Source organism: Mastigoproctus giganteus, chromosome 4 (genome assembly GCF_048544385.1).
Source record: "Mastigoproctus giganteus isolate SK-2022 chromosome 4, ASM4854438v1, whole genome shotgun sequence".
NCBI lineage: Eukaryota > Metazoa > Arthropoda > Arachnida > Uropygi > Thelyphonidae > Mastigoproctus > Mastigoproctus giganteus.
The window spans coordinates 240,282,825-240,307,535 of record NC_143578.1 but is presented as its reverse complement, the minus strand read 5'-3'; the positions used below and the strand labels follow the sequence as shown (position 1 = coordinate 240,307,535).

At 38.2% G+C, this 24,711-nt stretch overlaps 1 protein-coding gene across 1 annotated transcript in view; it reads right to left on the bottom strand.

Annotated features, from left to right (window-relative positions):
* Positions 1-24,711, bottom strand: part of LOC150087557 (mitochondrial enolase superfamily member 1-like) — a 94,596-nt gene that overhangs the window by 46,185 nt on the left and 23,700 nt on the right. Inside the window, exons 2-5 of the mRNA XM_090372122.1 lie at positions 16,893-16,995; positions 16,436-16,551; positions 12,109-12,222; positions 8,968-9,008 (exon numbers count right to left, since the gene is read on the bottom strand). Coding sequence (XP_090228248.1) covers positions 8,968-9,008; positions 12,109-12,222; positions 16,436-16,551; positions 16,893-16,995 — 374 coding nt within the window. The remainder of the gene's footprint in view (positions 1-8,967; positions 9,009-12,108; positions 12,223-16,435; positions 16,552-16,892; positions 16,996-24,711) is intronic.

Below are 24,711 nucleotides of genomic sequence, written 5' to 3'. Positions count from 1 at the left end.
CATTCACTAATCTTGTTGCCCTTCTCTGTACTCGATCCAGCACCTCTACATCCTTCTTGAAATGAGGCCTCCAGACCTGTATACAGTACTCAAGGTGTGGCCTGACCAATGCCTTATACAAGGGAATAATCACCTCCTTATCCCTGCTAGAAAATTCCTGTATATCATTGATAAGACACTATAAGCTACTCTTGCAGCCCGTCTGCACTGCTCAGAAAGCTTCATATTTGCCTGCACAATTACCCCCAGGTCCTTTTCATTCTCTACCACTGTCAGTGTAGTACCACAGAGTTGATATGTTGTTCTGGAGTTGCTGTTTATTGTGATTATACAAGGTGATAAGGTGATTATACAAGGGAATAATCACCTCCTTATCCCTGCTAGAAAATTCCTGTATATCATTGATAAGACACTATAAGCTACTCTTGCAGCCCGTCTGCACTGCTCAGAAAGCTTCATATTTGCCTGCACAATTACCCCCAGGTCCTTTTCATTCTCTACCACTGTCAGTGTAGTACCACAGAGTTGATATGTTGTTCTGGAGTTGCTGTTTCCCATAGGTAGTACTTTACATTTGTCAACATTAAACTTCATTTGCCACCTCTCAGCCCATCTGCTCCAATGTTCCAGATCCTGTTGCAGCAGCATAACATCAGTAGTGTCCTTAACAACCGTGCCAACCTTTGTATCATCTGCAAACTTGGACATTAAGCTTGATATACTGTCATCAATATTATTTATAAATACAGAAAACAATAATGGACCTAACACTGAACCCCGAGAGACTCCACTAATAACATTAGTTCACGATGAGCAGTGTCCATTGATTACCACTCTCTGTCTTCTCCCCCTCAACTACCCCTTTATCCATAGCAGCAATTTGCCTCCAATGCCACACTGCTCCAATTTGTGCAGCAGTCTTCCATGTGCAACAGTATCAAAAGTATTTCTAAGATCCAAGTATATAATATCAAAGTTATTCCCTGCATCCAGTTCTTAGTGACTGCATCATAGTATCCAGTCAAATTGGTCAGGCAAGACTTCCCCTTAACAAAACCATGCTGTGTCCGAGCTATAACTGAAGTCTTGTCTAAATGATCCTGCAGTGCTTCTTTAACTAGTGCCTCCATTAATTTTCCTTGAACAGAAGTTAAACTCTGTTCAAGGTGGTTGTGCAGGCAGATATGAAGTTCTCTGAGCAGTGCAGACGGGCTGCAAGAGTAGCTCATGGTGTATTGTCAATGATATATAGGAATTTTACTAGCAGGGATAAGGAGGTGATTATTCCCTTGTATAAGGCAATAGTCAGGCCACACCTAGAGTACTGTATACAGGCCTGGAGGCCTCATTTCAAGAAGGATGTAGAGCTGCTGGAACGAGTACAGAGAAGGGCAACAAGATTAGTGAATGGAACAAAGGGGTGCTCTTACGAAGAAAGGCTTAAGATTTGCAAATTACAGTGTCTGGAGACTAGGCACCAGCGAGGTGATCTGATAGAGGTGTATAAAGCATTGAATGGTTTGAGCATGCTCAATGCTGATGGGATTCTTCCTCTCGCTCAGAATAATCACCTGAGAGGACATAAATTCAAATTGAGGAAAGAGAGATGTAGGATAGACGTGCGGAAATTTGTCTTTAGCCAGCGAGTGGTTGGTTGGTGGAACAGACTTCCATCCCTTGTCATGGAAGTTGATAGCCTAAATAAGTTTAAGGCTCAGCTGGACAGGTATTTTGAACGAACAGAGGGGTGAAATGGGAGTGGTTTTTTTTTTTTTTTTTTTTTTTTTTTGGCTGATGCTGCATAAGCTTGTTTTCTTGCATCAAATGCCTCTACTAATGCTAATGCTAACTCACAGGTCTATAATTACTTGTCAGCCTTTGATCCTCCTTTGTGAATTGGGATCACATTTGCAGATCTCCAGTCTATGGGTACCTCCCCTGAGTCCAAGGATTTGCATTATGGCTAAGGGTTTGCTTTCTTCCTTTGCTGCCTCCTTTAATATAACTGGATAGATCCCATCCACCCCAGGTGCCTTTCTTGTGTTTATCTTCAACAATTTCTCCTCCACTTTACTCTCAGTTATTACAAGATTATCTAGCTTACTGCCAGAGTTGAATACACCTCTGGCATTCCCCCTCACTGAATAACTCCTCATGTGTGAATGTTGATGCAAAATATTAATTTAGTTTGTTAGCTACCTGAGCAGGATCACAAAAGTTGAACCATCAATATCAAGTGGACCAATCTGATTCATCCCCTTCCTTCAAGATTTTACATAAGTAAAAAACTCTTTGCTGTTTTTCTTTGCATCCCTTGCCAAAGATTTCTCGTAATCTGCCTTCACCTGCCTAACCTCCTGTGTAACTTGGTTACAGATAAACTTATAATTATCATAGGCTTCCATGTCACCCATTAATTTTTATGTATCCCATGCATTTTTCTTCTCTGCCATATGTCTCCTTAGTTCATCTGACATCATCCATTTAGGCCTACACCTTGAACAGTATTTCTTAGTTGGCATGTAAAGCCTAGTAGCTTCCAAGATAAGTTCTTTGAGTGCTTCCCATTTTGAATTTGCTGTTGGTAACATCATCAGTTCATCCCACTGTATAGTATTTAAATACTGTGTCAGACCATCATAGTCGCCTTTACGAAAGTAATAACCCTTCCCTTTACCCCTGTTGGTAGTTACCTCTGTGAGTAAATCCCACTTCAGCATACTGTGATCACTGCCACCTAGTGGTTCCTTTATCTGCAGATTCTTGATGCATGAAGAATCACTACTGATAATCAAATCAAGAGTATTACTCCCTCTAGTTGCTTCCCGAACATGCTGGTGTAGAAAACAATCATCCAATAAATCCACAAAAGCTTTGCTAGTGTGTGAGTGACCAACCCACAAATTCCAGTCAATATCTGGGAAATTAAAATCCCCTATTATAAGACTGTCTGATTTACTGGCCCACTCTATTTCCCTGTAGAGTTTCTTATTATATTCATCAGAGTCATTAGGCCTATAGCACACTCCTACTCTCAATTTTGATCTCCCAATGCTTATGTCACACCAAACTAATTCGACACTGCACTGTCCAGCGATTTCGACTGGCTTCACTTCCTTGGATTTTATGTGTTTCTTAACTAATAGCATAACCCCTCCTCCCTTCCTATCCTTTCTGTAGACGTACTCCCCAAATTCCAGTTCTGCATTCCTTATATCTGTGTGACACCACATCTCTGATATCCCAACAATATCCGCCTTTGATGCTTTGAGCAATATCTCAAATTCATCAAATTTATTTTCCAAACTCCTAGCATTGGTGTACACGCAAGTATACATGCACCTGTTCCTATTCTTAGCTACCTTAACACAGCCCATGTGTTTACTTGTACCATATACTCCCAGCAGTCTCTGAAATATCCTGCATCTTGTTTTCCAGGCTTCTGCTCATTCCAATAGAAGCAGTGCAAGAATCACTTTCACCACTGCCAGTGGCTACTGTTAATCTATTAGTTCTTGTATCCCCCCCCCCCCAAGCTAGCAGTTTTCCGACCTACCTAACATTGCCTCGATAGCATCAGCAAATATTCTTGCACCACAAAGGGTGATATTGTACACATTTGCACTAATGATATTAAGAGTAGGAGACCGGCAGTACAAGACAATGCTGAAAAAAAGTCGTGAGATAGGGCTGAATTTGAAAGTGCCTGCAATTCTGCCCAGACACGATAGGAGGGAGTATATGATGAGAGCCTTGTCAATCAATTCGGCCCTGGAGAGATTGTGCAAGGCTCAAGGGGTACAATTTTTCTCAGCCTGGTCTGTGCTTGTTAACAGGAGTGACTGCTTCTACAGGGATGGGATACACTTAAATAGAAAGGGTGCAAGAATATTTGCTGATGGTATCGAGGACTGTTAGGTGGGTCGGAAAACTGCTAGCTTGGGGGGATACACGGACTAATAGATTAACAGTAGCTGCTGGCAGAGGTAAAAGTGATTCTTGCACTACCTCTATTGAAATGCAATTGAGCATTAGCCTGGAAAGCAAGGCAATGGGAATTTCCAGGACTGCTGGGAGTCATAGTGGAACAAGTAAATACATTGGCTGTGTTAGGGTAACTAAGAGTAGAAACAGGTGCATGTATACTTATACATACACGAATGCTAGTAGTATAGTTAATAAATTCGATGAGCTTGAAGTGCTAGTCAAGACATCAAAGGCAGATACTGTTGGGATATCAGAAACATGGTGTCACACAGACATAAGAAGTGCAGAACTAGAATTTGGGGAGTACAATGTGTACAGAAAGGATAGATAGGACAGGAAGGGAGGAGGGGTTATGCTGTTAGTTAAGAAACACATAAAATCTAAGGAAGTGCATCCAATTGATGTTGGTGGACAATGCAATGTTGAGTCTGTTTGGTGTGACATAAGCATTGGGAAAGGAAAAATGAGAGTAGGTGTGTGTTATAGGCCTAATGAATCTGATGAGTATAATATACAATTGTGCAGAGAAATAGTGAGCCAGTAAATTAGAGTGTCTTCTAATAGGAGATTTTAATTTCCCGGATATTGAATGGAATTTGTGGGTTGGTCACTCACACACTAGCAAGGCTTTTGTGGATTTATTGGATGATTGTTTTCTACAGCAGCATGTTCAGGAGGCAACTAGAGGAAGTACTCTTGATCTGATTATCAGTAGTGATTATTCGTGCATCAAGAATCTGCAGATAAAGGAACCACTATGTGGCAGTGATCACAGTGTGCTGAAGTGGGATTTACTCAAAGAGGTAACTGTCAAGGGTAAAGGGGAAGGCTTTTGCTTTCATAAAGATGACTATAGTGATCTGAGACACTATTTAAATTCTATACAGTGGGACCAACTGATGATGTTACCAACAGCAAATTCAAAATGGGAAGCATTCAAAGAATTAATCTTGGAAGCCACTAGGCTTTTCATACCAACAAAGAAATATTGTTCAAGATTTTGGCCTAAATGGATGTCAGATAAACTCATTGGACATGTAACAGAGAAGAAAAATGCATGGGATACATATAAATTAACATGTGACACAGAAGCCTATGATAGATATAAGCTGGTCTATAACCAAGTTACATAGGAGGTTAGGCAGGTTAAGGCAAATTATGAGAAATCTTTGGCAAAGGATGCAAAGAAAAACAGCAAAGAGTTCTTTACTTAAGTAAACTCTAGAAGGAAGGGGATGAATCAGTTGAACCATCAGATGATATCGATGGTTCAACTGTTGATGATTCTGCTCAGGAAGCTAACATACTGAATGAATATTTTGCATCGACATTCACACATGAGGTGTTATTCAGGGAGGGGAATGCCAGAGGTGTATTCAACTCTGGCAGTAAGCTAGATAATCTTGTAATAACTGAGAGTAAAGTGGAGGAGAAATTGTTGAAGATAAACACAAGAAAGGCACCCGGGGTGGATGGAATATATCCAGTTATATTGAAGGAGGCAACAAAAGAAGTAAGCAAACCCTTAGCCCTAATTATGAGAGCTTCCCTGGACTCAGGGGAGGTATCCATGGACTAGAGATGTGCAAATGTGACCCCAATCTACAAAGGAGGAGGATCAAAGGGAGACACAGGCAATTACAGACCTGTTAGTTTAACTTCTGTTCCAGGGAAATTAATGGAGGCACTGGTTAAAGAAGCATTGCAGGATCATCTAGACAAGACTTCAATTATAGCTCAGACACACCATGGGTTTGTTAAGGGGAAGTGTTGTGTGACTAATTTGATTGGATACTATGATGTAGTCACAAAGGAACTGGATGCAAAGAATAACTTTGATATCATATATTTAGATCTTAGAAAAGCCTTTGATACTGTTGCACATGGAAGACTGCTGCACGAATTAGAGCAGTGTGGCACTGGAGGAAAATTGCTGCTATGGATAAAGGGATGGTTGAGTGGGAGAAGACAGAGAGTGGTAATCAATGGACACTGCTCTTAGTGGACTAATGTTATTAGTGGAGTCCCTCAGGGTTCAGTGTTGGGTCCATTGTTGTTTTCTGTATTTATAAATAATATTGATGATGGTATATCAAGCTTAATGTCCAAGTTTGCAGACGATACAAAGGTTGGCAGGGTTGTCCAGGACACTAATGACAGTACACTGCTGCAACAGGATCTAGAAAAGTTGAGCAGATGGGCTGAGAGGTGGCAAATGAAGTTTAACATTGACAAATGTAAAGTACTACATATAGGAAGCAGTAATCCCAGAGTAACGTATCATCTCTGTGGTACCACACTGACAGAGAAAGAGAATGAAAAGGACCTGGAGGTAATTGTGCAGGCAGATATGAAGTTTTCTGAGCAGTGCAGACGGTCTGCAAGAGTAGCTCATGGTATCTTGTCAATGATATACATGAATTTTTCTAGCAGGGATAAGGAGGTGATTATCGCCTTGTATAAGGCAATGATCAGGCTACACCTTGAGTACTGTATACAGGTCTGGAGGCCTCATTTTAAGAAGGATGTAGAGCTGGTTGGAACGAGTACAGAAAAGGACAACAAGATTAGTGAATGGTACAAAAGGTTGCCCTTACAAAGAAAGTCTTAAGTTTTGCAAATTACAGTGTCTGGAGACTAGGCATCTGCGAGGTGATCTGATTGAGGTGTATAAAGCCTTGAATGGTTTGAGCACGCTCAATGCTGATGAGATTATTCCTCTTGCTCAAAATAATCACCTGAGAAGGCATAAATTTAGATTGAGGAAAGACGGTTTTAGGATAGATGTGTGAAAGTTTGCCTTTAGCCAGCGGGTGGTTGATTGCTGGAACAAACTTACATCTGTCGTTGTAGAAGTTGATAGCTTAAATAGATTCATGGCAGAACTTGACAAACATTTGGAGTGAGTGGATAGGTGAAATAAGGGTGGTTTTTTTTTTTTTTTTTGCTGATGATTTTATAAGCTTGCTTTCTTGCATCATGTACCTTTGCTAATGCTAAGGAGTTTTATAGCTGATGGTACAAAAATTTCCATATTTAGAAAGAATGTAAATTAAGGAATCCATCACAGCACTTTATGTAATACAGGTTCCCTTGTGCATGACCAGACATAGTGAATTGCTAGAAGAATTGGGATTTGAGCATAAACCTGAAGAACAGTAGCCACTCATTAATTGATCTGAAGTAAGTTTAAAGGCAGTTTTATTAATAGGGCAAAATACCAAGCTTTGAATAACTCATTCTGTTAAAATGAAGAAACCTTATGAGGGTACGTCCCAATATTGAATGCTTTCAAACATACGACAATAACTGGCAATTATTAGCTGATTTCAATGTTATCACACTTTTACCAAGTTCTCCTGTTTCTTCTGCTTGTGGAGCAACAGAATGGCAATATGTTCTCTTTCCCCAAGATTTTATATTTGGGTCTCCTGTTTCTTGTCTCATGAGGGAGAAACAGCTCTTCCTCATTCATTTCGCTCAACCCTTTCAGTGCTTAATATACCTCAATCAGATCTCCCTTAGATGTCTAGTTGTTAGTTGTCAAACTTTGCAGTTCACACCTTCTAAGTTATTCTGCCTATATACATCAATTTGCACTGATTGTTAATTTACTCACCTTCCTTTGAACCCCTCCAGGAATTCTATATCTCTTTTTTGAAATGCTGGTCTCCGGATCTGAATACAATAATTCAAATATGGACTAACCATTATCTTGTGTAGAGGGATAATGATGTCCTTCTCCCTATTAGCAAAAGTCTTATAAATCATGGACAGGACACCACATGCCTTCCTAGCATATGCCTGTTTAAACTGAGGGGAAAATTTAATGTAAGTTTGAATCAAAACATCTAAGCCTTTCCTGAAGGTGCAGAAGTTACTTCTGCACTTTAGTTGCTATTTTTCAGACCATATATGCAACCAACCCAAGTCTAATTGTTAACCACCCTTTCCATCTTCAAATCAGCAAACTTCAATAACAGCTTTCCTTGGATATCTTCACCAATATCATTTATGACAATTAGAAACAACAGAGATCCAACACAGAGAATCCCCCACTAGTCTATTCTGAAGACTGGCCATTTATGAATCTCTCTCTCTCTCTCTCTCTCTCTCTCTCTCTCTCTCTCTCTCTCTCTCTCTCTCTCTCTCTCTCTTCTCTCATCTTTGGGGCAGCCTGAGATCCAGTGTGGCTCTTAACCAGTTATTCCAACTTCATCCAGTATATAAGCAATCCGCCATGAGTGACAGTATCAAAAACTTTACTAAAGTCTACCTACCAGATTGATCCAACATGACCTTCCCTTAACAAACCTATATTAGGATCTATTAAACACACACCATTCTTGTTGAATGCCCTCCTTAACCATAAATGGCATGATCTTCCCTACCACAGAAGTCAAACTCGGTGCCTGGTGGGCAGAAGTAGCAGTGCGTAGCACACACTTCTTGATTAGACCGGGATTCGAGACCATGACCACCGCATATCCCCAGAGCAATATGGCCTTAGTTGCTAATGCTCCTAAAAACCAAATAACAACAAGTCAAACTCACTGGCCTATAGTTACTTACCTCCTCTTTAGTATCACCTTTGGGGAATTGAGGCTGACATTGGCACTTCTCCGATCCAAGGAAATCTTGGAGTCTAATGACATTCTCATTATCATTCCCAACCATTTAATACACTCATATGCAGCCTTTTTAATTATAAATGAATGGATGGGTGAAATGGGAAGTTTTTTTTTTTTTTTTTTTCTGGCTGATGCTGTATAAGTTTGCTTTCTTGCATCATATGCCTGTACTAATGTAATGCTAATGTGACAGAGTTTAAATAATTTTCAAGCTTACCCACTAGTTGCTTAATCATAATAGCTGCTTGGTTGACATCAGTTTTTGTATAATATACTTTAAATAAACTTACTGAAAATAAAGTAATGTAAAGCTGAAATTATTTAAACAAATATTATAAATTAAACTTACATGTATCTGAAATCTATTGTGGATACAAGCTGCTCTGGCGACTGAAAATAATAAAATTTGCACACTGAATAAAAGCTATCACCTTAAATAAATAAATATATATATATAATCCAAATAATACAGAGTTTGAATTATAAAATTAACTTAATATTTAACTGTTATACATAGAACAAACCGATTAATGCCATCAAGCGATAGAACATTACATCGGACGGTATGTAAGCCCTAATTAGATAAATTATAGTGTAATGTAAATGTCCTCCCTGGTTTGAAAATCGCAGTAGCCTCAAGCCAAATGTACACCCGGTATACATGAAAAGACATAGATAATAATACGATAATTAATATAATAAGCCTTACATGGGAAAAAGTTATTTTGCAAGGGACTTTGTCGAGGGCTAAACCCCTACAAAATATCCAACCCATGTTAGGCTGAGCCATAGTGTGCATAGTATTAGGGTCAGGCGCCACCTGTGGTTTCCCACATAGGCTGAGCCATCGGTTTCTTTTATCATCTGCCTGTATGCCGTGGCCAAAAAGTCCATAATAATGGAATATTCCTTTAAGTTAAAATTAAATGCAGGCAAGCAATTATAAGTCTGGCCTACCATATAGGGAGTATGTCTAAACCGTAATTTGGTAGAATACAGGCTGGATGATATTTAGCCCGACCGATCGCTGCAACATTATAAGCACAACTGAGAACTGATTAATATTTGCTGAAGAACAGCTAAATAGCTAACAAAAGGAGAACATTAGCTATTTAGCCGTTCTTCAGCAAATATTAATCAGTTCTCAGTTGTGCTTATAATGTTGCAGCGATCGGTCGGGCTAAATATCATCCAGCCTGTATTCTACCAAATTATGGTTTAGACATACTCCCTATATGGTAGGCCAGACTTATAATTGCTTGCCTGCATTTAATTTTAACTTAAAGGAATATTCCATTATTATGGACTTTTTGGCCATGGCATACAGGCAGATGATAACAGAAACCGATGGCTCAGCCTAACATGGGTTGGATATTTTGTAGGGGTTTAGCCCTCGACAAAGTCCCTTGCAAAGTAACTTTTTCCCATGTAAGGCTTATTATATTAATTTATCTAATTTGGGCTTATACACACACACACACACACACACACACACACACACACACACACACACACACACACACACACACACACACACACAGTTTTGCTTTTTTTTTTCACCTGCACATATTCATTTGATCTAAATGTTATGTGAAGTAGCACACGCAACTGCATAGCAGTTTTTGCTAACATTGAGCAAAATTTGGTAAGGAATTAGGATAGAAATAGACACTCCTGCCCTTGGTAAACTAATTGCTCAGGGTGTTGAAAAAAAATAGTTGAAAGAAAGCAAAAGTATGCAAATGATGACTATAAAGTTTATACTCAATTACTGGAATAAGTTGCCTCCATGAATGGTTGAGACTGACATCATGAATAGTGCCTGTGGAAGTATCTATAAAAAAATGCATGCAGCAGAGACTAAATGTCTATGAGACATAGGTTAGAGACACTTCCTGAGAATAACATTAATTATCCTGACTGTTCACTTTTGAACAGAGTCAAGGAATTTGAGAGAGGTTTTGGAAACTCCAGTCCAGATATGGGAACAATATTCTAGGGTATGGTAGATTTAGGATTTTTACAAATTTGGGCAAGAGCTGTTTGGAATAAATATGCCAAAAATAAAAAAGAAAGGCCAGCTTTTTTTTTTTTTTTTGATACAGCAGAAGCATTTATTATTTGTGATGTTCTCATACCATGAGAGATTAAAAGTCAGGTTAATCCCCAATAGAGATATGTGGTCTTGTCAAGAAATCTGAATGTCATTGATGTGGTACATTCAATACTCTTTGGTATACTCTTTTTTTTTTGTGAGAAATAAAACAGCATTGAGTTTTAGAAGGATTGAAATTAACTGTTTTCTTTGCCCCATTGGAGAACTACCAGGAGATCTGCATTTAGGGAACTTGTGGTGGATATTTTAGAAGTTGAGGCTGTTTAAGAAACCTTTGCAGGGAAAAGTTTGTCAAACTTTGATCAACAAACCAATGAACAATGACTTCCAGTTAATGAAAAATGACCACTGATATAAAAGAAGAAAACAGTGGGAGAAAGAAGTGAACCCTGAGGAACTTCAGCATTAATTGAGAAGAAGATGGAGCCAACTACCATTAGCTGCAGCAAGATGATAGTAGATGGCATCTCAAATAATGCACTTGGTCAAAGAGACCTAACTGCAAAACATGGAGTGCAACCATGAGATGGGAATTTGTTTAGAAGACCTTTATTCCAAACATGATGAACTTAATGCTTTGAAATGTCAAAGGTAACTGCTTGACTTTTACTGGACCTTACTAATGAATCTGTCTAAAGATGACTAACATAAACCAATATGCTACCAGTGAATCGAGACTGGTAGAATTCATATTGGCGATCATTGATCAGACACAAGATTTGGAGATAGTGTAAGAGTTGCCAGTTCATGGATTTTTCTATTACTTTGCAACAAGTAAAGGTAACTGCAATGGAACAACATATTGCAAGAGAGGGATTTGTCACCATTCAACTGCAATAATGATTTGTCCTGATATGGCACTATAAGTCAGGAGATCATTTATGGTCTCCTGACCATAAGTGGAATCAGGAAATTCGGTTTTTTTTGCAAACAGACTTAAATTCTGCATTAAAATGTTCTTTTTTTTTTTTTTTTTTTTTTTTTTTTTTTTTGAGCTTTCAGAAAGATGATTATTTAAAGCTAATTTTTAGTCCAAGCCATTTGGCATCTCTGATCATGCAATTTAAATCACTGCTGCAATGACTGGCTTTCAGTTGATGAGATTGCAAAAATTACTGAAATTGCACTTAGGAAAGTGGCACTGTATTTCAAATAGTTATCAGTTATTGCTATTTCTTCTAGGAAGTTCTGCTTATTTGTAGTACAGCATCAGGCTTGATAACATAAATTTGTTTATTCAGCTTTTTAGGAGGAATAAGCTCTTTTTATTTAACATCTGTAACACCTTTTGGAGTTAATTTAAGTGGGTTAGAAGAGTTTGTTTTTTTTAACTAACATATTTAAATTTAACTAACATACAGTTAAATTTCTTACCATATCAGATAACAGTTTCCATAAAGGTTTGTCTTCAATTTTTGCCCAAATATCCCATAAAGCATTGATTATTGCAGCTGCTGCCAAATGAATGGCTCCTTTCTCTGGGCCAATCTGTTTAAGAGAAAGGGAAAAAAAAATTCCATAAGTATTATAATACTAAAGAGCATCACATGATAAATAAAATAACTGCAGTAAATCCTGTTACAATAAACTTCTTGGGAGTGCATAATTATCCAATATCACTGAAAATATATTTTTTGGAATTGCAAAATCATTGCAATTCCAAAATCATTGCAAATCTGTGACCTTACAAGGCAGCTTTAAACTTGGGAAACAAAAACAGATCACTGGGAGTTAAATCTGATGGGCATGGTAGATGGGGGGGAACCACAGTAATGGTGTACTTTGAAGAAATTCTTGAATGGAAAGCAGTAAATATGCAGGGGGGGGGTTTGCCCAATGCAAGTGTTAATTCCCTGAAGACCACTTTTCTGGTTCTTTTCTCCAAACAGCATCTTTCAATCAGTTTAGAATTGTTTTGTAGTATTCCTGGTTTACTATATGCCCATGCAGGACAAATTCATAAAGGCCACCATAGCGGAGTGGTCATGTGCTTAGGGTACTAATATACATACACATTGAGTAACCATAGTTCAAGCCTACATGTCTGCTGAATATGGTTAATGTTCATGTATTCTCTCTATCGCATGAATTCCTCTAACCTGAAGTGACCATCCTCGAGTATAAACAGAAAAATTTATTATAATCAACAATGCCCTGTGAATCAACAAAAAACACATCATAAAGATATCTTTACATTTGAAGATCTCTTTATTATATCTTTGCAGATAAAGTGCAGCCAGAGCAAAGGTCATCTTCAAAGTACGAGGCCCTCTTTAAACTTTACAAACCACTGACAAGTATTCAAATGACACAGCATCTTCTGTGAAAGCTGTTTTTAATATTTCATGGGTTCCTGCTGCACTTTTCCCTAATATGAAAGACAATTTGATACAAATTCTCTGTTCAGTAAAATCACTTCTTTTAAAATGTAACATAAAACACTTTCTATTCAATGCATGCTAATTCAAACTCACTGCAAATAACTGGGCGATTCACATGTAACTTATGTCTAGCTGAATCACTGAACATATCAAAACAAGTTGAAACTTGTTAGAATGGAACTGTAATTATGGAATGTTATTATAGAATACTTTTAAAGCAAAAATCATGAAAGCCAAGTATATACACCCACCGTTAAGAAAATATTGCAGGAGAAGGATGCCAAAATTAGCATTAGCATTAGCGAATGATGCAAGAAAGTAACCTTATACAGCATCAGCCAAAGGAGAAAAAAAAACTGCTGCAATTGTTTGTTTGTCTAGTTCTTCCTTGAATTTATTTAAGATATCAACTTCCACAACAACAACAATTGCAAACAAAGTAAAGATTGGCAGATGGAAGTTTGTTCCAGTAATTAATCACCTGCTGGCTAAAGACAAACTTCTGCACACCCATTCTGCAACTGTCCTTCCTTAATTGTAATTTGTTCACTCTCATGGGTGTGGTCTGAGCAAGAGGAATAATCCCATAGCATTGAGCTCATTCATTCCATTCAAAGCCTTAAACACCTCAATCAGATCATCTCACAAGTGCCTAGTCTTCAGATGCTGCAATTTCCAGAACTGAAGCCAATCTCATTGCCCTTCTCTGTACTCATTCTAACAGCTCCATATCCTTGCTAAAATGAGGCCTCCAGACCTGTATGCAGTATTCAAGGTGTGGCCTGACCATTGCCTTATACAATTGGATAATGGATGAACATGAAGCTAGCTGGATGAACATGAAGCTAGCTGGTCAGGCAAAGCAGAAAAAGATAGCATGGGATAGTTACAGAGTAATGAAAAGTACTGAAGCCTACAGCATTACAAGTTGATCTGTAACAGTACTGCAAATAAGATTAGGGTGGCCAAGGCTGTATATGAGAAAGCATTGGCTAAGTGAGTAAAGAATAGGGACAAGAAAATTTTTCATGTATGTACAAGGAAGAAAAAAGCAAATCAAATAGGATCCTTATGCACTGGGTGAAAATCTTAGATAACCCGGCTGATGTTGCGAATGAACTGAATAGGTATTTTGCATCTGTTTTTATTAATGAAAGACCCTTTATGCAGAGAAGAAGCTGAGTGAGTGAAGTTCAATGATTTTGAAATTACAGATGACTGTTTATTAAAAAAAAAAATCTTTTGAGCATAAAGGCAAATAAGGCTCCCAGAGGTGTTGGCACATAGTAATTTCAAGAGAGGGAGGGAGGCAGCCAGGGAGTGTATTGTACCATTAAAGTTATGAGGGAAACTTTGGACACAGGATGAGATTCCTTTGGATTAGAGAAGTGCCAATATATCATCAGTACATAAAGCAGTTTCCAAGAGTGAAATCAATAACTACAGACCAGGTAGTCTCACTTCACTGGTATGGAAAATCTTAGAGGCAATGATTCAAAGTGCAATCCAGGGACATTTAGATAAAAATAGCATTCTGAAAGACACACAGCATAGTTTTGTTAAGGGAAAATCATGTTTAACAACTTAGCAGGCTATTTTACACAGTTACTCATGAGCTGGATGAAGGGAACAATTTCAATACAGTTTATTTGGATTTTAGCAAAACATTTGACTCAGACTCTCATGAGAAGTTATTGTATAAGCTAGAACATGTGGGAACTACTGGAAAGATTCTAAGATGGACTGCTGGGTGGCTGCAGGGCAAAAGGCAGAGTGTTGTGATTAATTCACAACACACTGCTGTTTCTGATTTTCATAAACAAAATCAGTGAAGGGATAGAAGGCATTATGTCAAAATTTTCAGCTAAAGTAAAGATTGACAGAGTTGTTGATGATCGGTGAACAAGCAGTGCTCCTACAGGATGACTTCAGTAGACTTCAAAAATGGTAAGAGAAGTGGCAGCTATGTTTTAATACAGCAAAATATAAGGTTTACACTTGGGGAATAGCAACCCCATAATAAATTATACACTTGGTAGGGTGGAATTAAAAACAGCAGAGGAAGAAAAGGATCTGGGAGTTACAATATGGGTAGATACGAAGTTTTCTGAGCAGTGTAAACAGACAGCCAGGAAAGCCCATGGTGTTCTATTTATGATTTATTGAATATTATCCTGCAAAGACAGGGAGGATAATCCCACTGTATAAGGCAATTGTACAACCACATTTAGAAATTTAGAATACTGTGTTCAAGCATGGAGACCTCATCTGAAGAAAGACACAGCTTCTTCAAAGGGTCCAAAAATGGGTAACTCACATGGTGAAATTGATAAAAGGACAACCATACGAGGAAAGATTCCAATTATGTGGGCTACAGACCTTACAACCAGGCACCTCAGAGGTGACCTGAATGAGGTTTATAAGGTTCTAAAAAGGTGGAATTCTTTATAACAGTGAAAATTACACCTTTTCTTTTAGCCAGTGGGTCGTTGATTGCTGGAACAAGTTACCTTAGCAGATAGTTCAGGCTGACAGTTTGAATAAATCAATTCAAAGGTCAACTGGATAGTTACTATGTGGGGAGGGAAGTATATAATTTGCATTTTCTTATCTTATCTACTTGTGTTGTTTTTCTTTTTTGCCAGTGCAGCAAAAGCCTGTGGCTTCCTTGCAATATATGGAGAATACAACATGGCAATTTAAAGACACAAGGTCAGTCCCTAAAAGTTTGATCACACCTTCCATGTTATATAAAGAAATATGCATTAAAAAGTATTTTTAATTTTATGGTATTATATATTTAATCATTTCTATTTTCCACAGATGAGTAATACTACATAACAGTAAATTCGAAAGAAAATAAGTCTCCATTTTAATATGTAGATGAAGGTAATTATGTGGAAAATAAAGCAAAAAATTACATTTGGTCAGTAGAAATGATTTCATGTAATTTTATAAGAGGACAAAAAAATTTAGTAAAATAAAATGGTTTGGGAATTAGTTAGGTTATAAGAAAAAAAACTGAAGCAAAACATTGGCTTGACGGTAACACAGCATTCAGAGTGATGGACAATGTCGCAACACCGTGAATCGATCCAAATTTTCTGGAAAATTTTTCCACACTGAAAAACTGTATATTTTAAATATCTTTTGGTTTCAAGGGATTGACAGCTTTTGAAATGCCTGATTATCAGACATTCTACTGCACATATTTTTATATGTCAAAACATTTCTGTTAAGAATACAAATAATGTAAAATTGCAAAGCATATTTTTATAAATATACAGCTGTTGGGAAGCAACCTCGCTTAACATACCTACCCATCTGAGCTGACTATCACTAGTTAACTCCCTCCAGAAGCCAGCAAAGTTTTTGAAAATATTATTAAGTTGACGTCCTACAATTAATGGAGACAAGGTCTTCACAGCTTTCACAACTACAAAAGTATAGAACTACAATCAAAATAAAATACAGATATTAAAAAAATAATATAATTAAATATTGAGAGAATCTTAATAAACAATACTTCCCTATAATACTATCAACCAAGTTTTCAGGTGCTGCACTGATATAAATATATATATTTTTTTAAATATATAAAAAAATAAACTATTTCGATGAATATAACTAACAAAAATAAAACTAAAAGGTTTTATTTTCATTACCATCAAATACTGTATGTAATCTTCTAATAGTGAATGAAAGAGTTAAAAAATCAAACAATTCAAAACAAACTACACCAGTATATTTCAATAGTAGTCGTAGCTATGCACTTACCAACTTCAGTTCCTTTGCCAATAGTAAATGAAAGACCATATCCTTTCAGTTCTGTGTCTGTATACAGAACAACATATGCACAGGAATAATCAGGATCACAATGCTGTAAGAGAATAATATTAGTATTAACAGTGGCAGATGATACAAGAAAGGAAGCTTTGTAGCACTGGTCAAAAAGAAAACCAAACAATTCCCATATCACCTGTCCATCTCTTCTAATAGTTTATCTAATTCTTCCTTTACTTTATTCAAACTACCCACCTCTATAACACCAGATGGAATTTGTTCCAAACAACTGATCACTCTGGATGAAGGCAAATTTCTGCATATCTACCCTGTAACCATCCTACCTCAATTTATATTTATGCCACCCTCCTTGTGCTGGCTAAACAAGAGAAAGGATGGCATCAGCATTAAGCTTACTAAATCCATTGAGCCTTAAACACCTCAATCAAATCTCCTTGCAGGTGTCTAGTCTCCAGGCACTGCAATTTTCAGAACTGAAGCCTTTCTGGTAAGAAAGGCTTCAGAATAAAATAATAAAATATATATAAAAACAAATAATAAGAATCAGAAGAAAAAAGCTGAAGCTTTGCAGCTGGATTGTTGTTGTTATTTGGTTTTTAGGAGCATTAGCAACTAAGGCCATATTGCTCCGGGATATGCGGTGGTAATTCCCTGACCTTTCCGCATCCTCCGTATTTGGTGATGACGGGCTCAAACCCCGGTCTAATCAAGAAGCGTGTGCTACGCACTGCTGCTCCTTCCCACCTGGCTACGGAAGCGCCGATGCAGCTGGATTGAGGCAACCCAGACCTTAGACAGGAAGGTAACTAGTTGTTCACATGAATCAATACCTGGCAATTATTAATTATTAGAAGCTTCTTATAATCTCTACAACTGCAAGATCAATGACTGAATCACTAAAACCGATTCTTCACAGCAAAATTTTCTAATATTTACATGATGAACTGAGTTCATGCAATATTACAAATATTTTAGCTTAAATCTTTCATAAAACAGTGATGCACATATTGTAAAAAGTATTTGTAGGAACCATAGCACATTGAACCCTGGGAGCTCATATAGGATCTCCAGGGTAGAGGCCCACAAATAATGTTAAAAAGTTACTCAATCACTTAAAAACTGAAAAAACATAAGAGCGTGGAAACAGTTTTACTACACTTGAGAGTTTGCAGAAATTTTTCAAGCTAGAAGGGAACATCTTGTCACTAAACTTTGAGAATCAATCCTGTAGGATACTGATGGGATTGTAGCATTAGCATTAGCATTAGCATTAGTAGAGGCATACGATGTAAGAAAGCAAGCTTATTCAGCATCAGCCCAAAAAAAAAAAAAAAAAACCCTCTCCCATTTCACCCCTCCGTTCGTTCGAAATACCTGTCCAGTTGAGCTTTAAATTTGTTTAGGCTATCAACTTCAACAACAAGTGATGGAAGTCGGTTCCACCAACCAACCACCCGCTGGCCAAAGGCAAATTTCCGCACATCTATCCGACATCCGTCCTTCCTCAATTTGAATTTATGCCCTCTGAGGTGATTATTCTGAGAAAGATGAAGAATCCCATTGGCATTGAGCATGCTCAAACCATTCAAGGCCTTATACACCTCTATCAGATCACCTCGCCGGTGCCTAGTCTCCAGACTCTGTAATTTGCAAAACTTAAGCCTTTCTTCGTAAGAGCAACCCTTTGTTCCATTTACTAATCTTGTTGCCCTTCTCTGTACCCGTTCCAGCAGCTCTACATCCTTCTTGAAATGAGGCCTCCAGACCTGTATACAGTACTCAAGATGTGGCCTAACCATTGCCTTATACAAGGGAATAATCACCTCCTTATCCCTGCTAGAAAAATTCCTGTATATCATTGACAAGACACCATGAGCTACTCTTGCAGCTCGTCTGCACTGCTCAGAGAACTTCATATCTCCCTGCACAATTACCCCCAGGTCCTTTTCATTCTCCACCACTGTCAGTGTGGTACCGCAGAGTTGATACGTTGCTCTGGGGTTACTGTTTCCCATATGCAGTACTTTACATTTGTCAATGTTAAACTTCATTTGCCACCTCTCAGCCCATCTGTTCAACCTTTCCAGATCCTGTTGCAGCAGCATAGCGTCAGTAGTGTCCTTGACAACCCTGCCAACCTTTGTATCATCTGCAAACTTGGACATTAAACTTGATATCCCATCATCAATATCATTCATAAACACCGAAAACAACAACGGACCCAACACTGAACCTTGAGGAACTCCACTAATAACATTAGTCCACGTTGAGCAGTGTCCATTGATTACCACTCTCTGTCTTCTGCCACTCAACCATCCCCTTATCCATAGCAGCAATTTGCCTCCAATGCCACACTGCTCCAATTTGTGCAGCAGTCTTCCATGTGCAACAGTATCAAAAGCCTTTCTAAGATCCAAATATATAATATCAAAGTTATTCCCTGCATCCAGTTCTTTTGTGACTACATCATAGTATCCAATCAAATTGGTCAGGCAAGACCTGCCCTTAACAAAACCATGCTGCGTCTGAGCTATAACTGAATTCTTGTCTAGATGATCCTGCAGTGCTTCTTTAACCAGTGCCTCCATTAATTTACCTGGAACAGAAGTTAAACTAACAGGTCTATAATTACTTGTGTCAGCCTTTGATCCTCCTTTGTGAATTGGGGTTACATTTGCACATCTCCAGTCTATGGGTACCTCCCCTGAGTCCAAAGAAGCTCTCATAATTATGGCTAGGGGTTTGCATACTTCCTTTGCTGCCTCCTTTAATATAACTGGATAGATCCCATCCACCCCAGGTGCCTTTTTTATGTTTATCCTCAACAATCTCTCCTCCACTTTCCTCTCAGTTATTACAAAATCATCCAGCTCACTGCCAATGTTTACTTTACCTACATCATTCTCCTTCCTGAATAACTCCTCATGCGTGAATGTAGATGCAAAATACTCGTTTAGATTGTTAGCCACCTGAGCAGGATCCTCAACTGTTGAACCATCAATATCCAGTGGACCAATCTGATTCATCCCTTTCCTTCTCGAGTTCAAGTATGTAAAGAACTCTTTTCTGTTTTTCTTTGCATCCTTTGCCAAGGATTTTTCGTAGTCTGCCTTTGCCTGCCTAATCTCCTTTGTGACTTGGTTACAGACCAACTTATATCTATCATAGGCTTCCATGTCACCCATTAATTTATATGTATCCCATGCATTTTTCTTCTCTGCCACATGTCTCATTAGTTCATCTGACAACCATTTAGGCCTAAACCTTGAACAATATTTCTTAGTTGGTATGTAAAGCCTGGTAGCCTCCAAGATTAGTTCCTTGAATGCTTCCCATTTTGAGTTTGCTGTTGGTAACATCATCAGTTGGTCCCACTGTATAGAATTTAAATACTGTCTCAGACCATCATAGTCGCCTTTACGAAAACAAAAACCCTTCCCTTTACCTCTGATGGTAGTTACCTCCTTGAGTAAATCCCACTTCAACACACTGTGATCACTGCCACCTAGTGGTTCATTTATCTGCAGGTTCTTAATGCATGAAGAGTCACTACTGATAATCAGATCAAGAGTATTGCTCCCTCTTGTTGCCTCACGAACATGCTGGTGTAGAAAACAATCATCCAATAAATCCACAAAAGCCCTGCTAGTGTGCGAGTGACCAACCCACAAATTCCAGTCAATATCTGGGAAATTAAAATCCCCCATTATAAGACTCTCTGATTTACTGGCCCACTCTATTTCCCTGTACAATATCTTATTATACTCATCAGAGTCATTAGGCCTATAGCACACTCCTACTCTCAATTTTGATTTCCCTATGCTTATGTCACACCAAACTGATTCGGCACTGCCCTGTCCATCGATGTCGACTGGCTTCACTTCCTTGGACTTTATGTGTTTCTTAATTAATAGAATAACCCCTCCTCCCCTCCTGTCCTGTCTATCCTTTCTATACACATTGTATTCCCCAAATTCCAGTTCCGCATTACTTATATCTGTGTGACACCACGTCTCTGATATCCCAACAATATCTGCCTTTGATGTTTTGAGCAATACCTCAAATTCATCAAATTTATTTACCAAACTCCTAGCATTGGTGTACACGCAGGTATACATGCACCTGTTTCTATTCTTAGCTACCCTAACACAACCCATGTGTTTACTTGTAACGCAATGACTACCAGCAGTCTCTGAAATATCCTGCATCTTGTTTTTCAGACTTCTGCTCATTTCAATAGAAGCAGTGCAAGAATCACTTCCACCTCTGCCAGTGGCTACTGTTAATCTATTAGTCCTTGTATCCCCCCCAACTAGCAGTTTTCCGACCCACCTAACACTGCCTCGACAGCATCAGCAAAAATTCTTGCACCCTTTCTATTTAAGTGTATCCCATCCCTGTAGAAGCAATCTCTCCAGTTAACAAGTACAGTCCAGGCTGAAAAAAATTCTACCCCTTGAGCCTTGCACAATCCCTCCAGGGCCGAATTGATCGACAAGGCTCTCATCATATACTCCCTCCTATCGTGTCTGGGCAGAATTGCAGACACTTTCAAGTTCAACCCTAATTCACGGCTTTTTTTCAGCAGTGACCTGTACTTGCTAAGTAATTCCGCCGGTCTCCTACTCTTAATATCATTCGTGCCAACGTGTACAACTATATCACCTTTTGTGCCCTTAAAAGATGATATCCGCTCTACAATGTCATCAACCTTTGCCCCTGGCAGACATACCCTGGTCCTATTCCACCTATCCTTTTTACAAAGCATGTTCCCCGTTTCCCTGACAATAGAGTCACCAACAACTACTAGTTCCTGTGGGACCAGCGCATTCTGCCTAGGGGGCTGCTTCTGTGTTGCCTGATGACCAAGTGCAAGCTCTGGCGTTGATGTGGGCAGCTGAGAGCTTGATGGGCCCCTCAATTTATTTCCTTCGAGGGCATCCACCCTGTCCTTCAAGCTCTCATAAAGGCCCATAACAACGCTGAGTTGTCGCCTGATTTCCTTGCACTCCTTACATCGTGCACACACAAAGACATTCCCCTTGGCAGTATCATGTCCCGTACCCAACTGCTCCGCAAACATCAAGCAAACAGTGCATTTTAATAGACTGTGATTCAGAGGGCAACTGGCCCCCTCAGTTCTCCCCTGAACCACAGCACTCCCATTAGCTTGAGCCTTTTGCTTTGCTGCTCTGGTTAGAGTCATGATTCCAATGTAATTCAATAAAATTTAAAACAAAAATTAAATCCTTAAGTTATATTATATATATATATATATATATATGGATATATATATTGTTTTTTTTTTTTTTTTTTTTTTTTTCGGTATCTAGTGTTCCCTTTATACAACTTCCGTATCACGTGTACCACTATAGTTATGTATTAATTATTTGTTACGATTAAGTCGTTATATATATTTATAGATATATAAAGCCCACAAATATATGTGGGGGCCATATTGCTCCGGGATATGCGGTGGTAATTCCCTGACCTTTCCGCATCCTCCGTATTTGGTGATGATGGGCTCAAACCCCGGTCTAATCAAGAAGCGTGTGCTACGCACTGCTGCTCCTTCCCACCTGGCTACGGAAGCGCCGATGCAGCTGGATTGAGGCAACCCAGACCTTAGACAGGAAGGTAACTAGTTGTTCACATGAATCAATACCTGGCAATTATTAATTATTAGAAGCTTCTTATAATCTCTACAACTGCAAGATCAATGACTGAATCACTAAAACCGATTCTTCACAGCAAAATTTTCTAATATTTACATGATGAACTGAGTTCATGCAATATTACAAATATTTTAGCTTAAATCTTTCATAAAACAGTGATGCACATATTGTGAAAAGTATTTGTAGGAACCATAGCACATTGAACCCTGGGAGCTCATATAGGATCTCCAGGGTAGAGGCCCACAAATAATGTTAAAAAGTTACTCAATCACTTAAAAACTGAAAAAACATAAGAGCGTGGAAACAGTTTTACTACACTTGAGAGTTTGCAGAAATTTTTCAAGCTAGAAGGGAACATCTTGTCACTAAACTTTGAGAATCAATCCTGTAGGATACTGATGGGATTGTAGCTGCACAAACACTGAATTATTAACCCACTTCTTGGCCTGAAAGTAATATTAACACAAATCCAGAAACCTAGCTAGCAAGCTGATTTTTTAATATTGTTGCTACATAGTGGGATGTCTTCTCTTCATGAAATAATAAACTAAAATTTGAATATCAAGCAGACTATATTTCCTTGTGTAAAAATCAGTTGTATTCCATGTAATAAGTACTTCACACTATATTAAATTTTTCTCAATCATCATTAAGCAAAGTGTACTGAGTTGAGAGTGCTGCATTGACAACATTCATTCTTTAACCGTTGTTTCTGATTTTCATAAATGAAAATAATGAAGAGACAGAGGATGTGATGTCAAAATTTGCAGGTAATGTGAAGATTGGGAGAGATTGGTAACAAGAAGTACCCTTTCAAGGTGACTTGGACAGGCTTCAAGGACAGTAAAAAAAAGTGGAAGTTATGTTTTAATGTAGCAAAATGCAAAGCTTGTTGAATAGCAACCCCAAAATAATTTACACACTTGATGGTGTTGAATTAAAAATAGTAGAGGAAGAGGGGGATTTGGAAGTTATATTACAGACAGATGAAGTTTTACAAGTAGTGGCAAGGAAGGTCCACAATGTCTTAGTGATGGTTTATTGAATATTACCTTGTAGAGATAGAAATCATAATCCTACTGTACAAAGAAATTGTAAAACTTGGCAAACTGTGTCTAAGTATTGAGACCACCTTAAAAAAAAACAAAAAAAAAAAAAAAAAAAAAAACATTAAGCTTCTTGAATGAGTCCAAAGACAGGCTGTTTGGTGAGATCTTCAATATGGAACCTATGTGAGAAAAGACTTCCAATGTGTGAGCTACAGAGCTTGACAACTATGCAAGTGGAGACAGGATTTAGGTCTGTAAGACTCTAAGAGGGGCCAGTACAATTATTGAAGGTGAAATTTTAATTTTTGCAGTTATAAATGATTGCATAACTAGGGGCCAGAAATTAAAATTATTGGGAAAGAAATTTTGGCTGTACTGTTTCATTTTAGCCAGCAAGATGTTAATTAGTATTTTGTATTAGTCATATAGTGCAAGGAAGCCATAGGCTTTTGCTGCACCAGCCAAAAAAAAAAAAAAAAAAAAATTGTAAAAAGTAGAAAAGAAAATATACAAATTATGCACTTCCCTCCTCACATAAGTAACTATCCCACTGACCTTTAAATTTCTTCAAACTGTCAGCAGAGGCAACTATTCGCTGGCTAAAAAGAAAACTTCCTGTGATCTAGTCTAAACCACTTCCTCTGTAATTTGAATTTATGGACTCTAGTTCTGAAATTCTTTAAAATAGTGAAAATTGTGCTTTCATTCAATTTACTATCCCACTCCCAGAGCCTTATAAATTTCAATCATGTTCCTTCTAAGGGTGCCTGGTTACCAATCACCCATAATTGAACGCACGGTTGCCCTTTTAGTGATCTCATCGTGTAAGCTGCCCATCTCTGGACCATATTTACTGGAATAAGTTGCCTCCATAAGTGGATGAAGCTTTTTATTTTTATTATTAGCCATATAGTGCAAGGAAATCAGAAGCTTATGCTGCACCAGCCAAAAAAATTTCCGAGTTACCCCGAGAGAGAGAGAGAGAGAAAGAGAGAGAGAGAGTCAGAAGTAGAAGGGAATCACCAACAAAGAAAAGAATGATGATATCCAGTTCAGGACCCTGGGTGT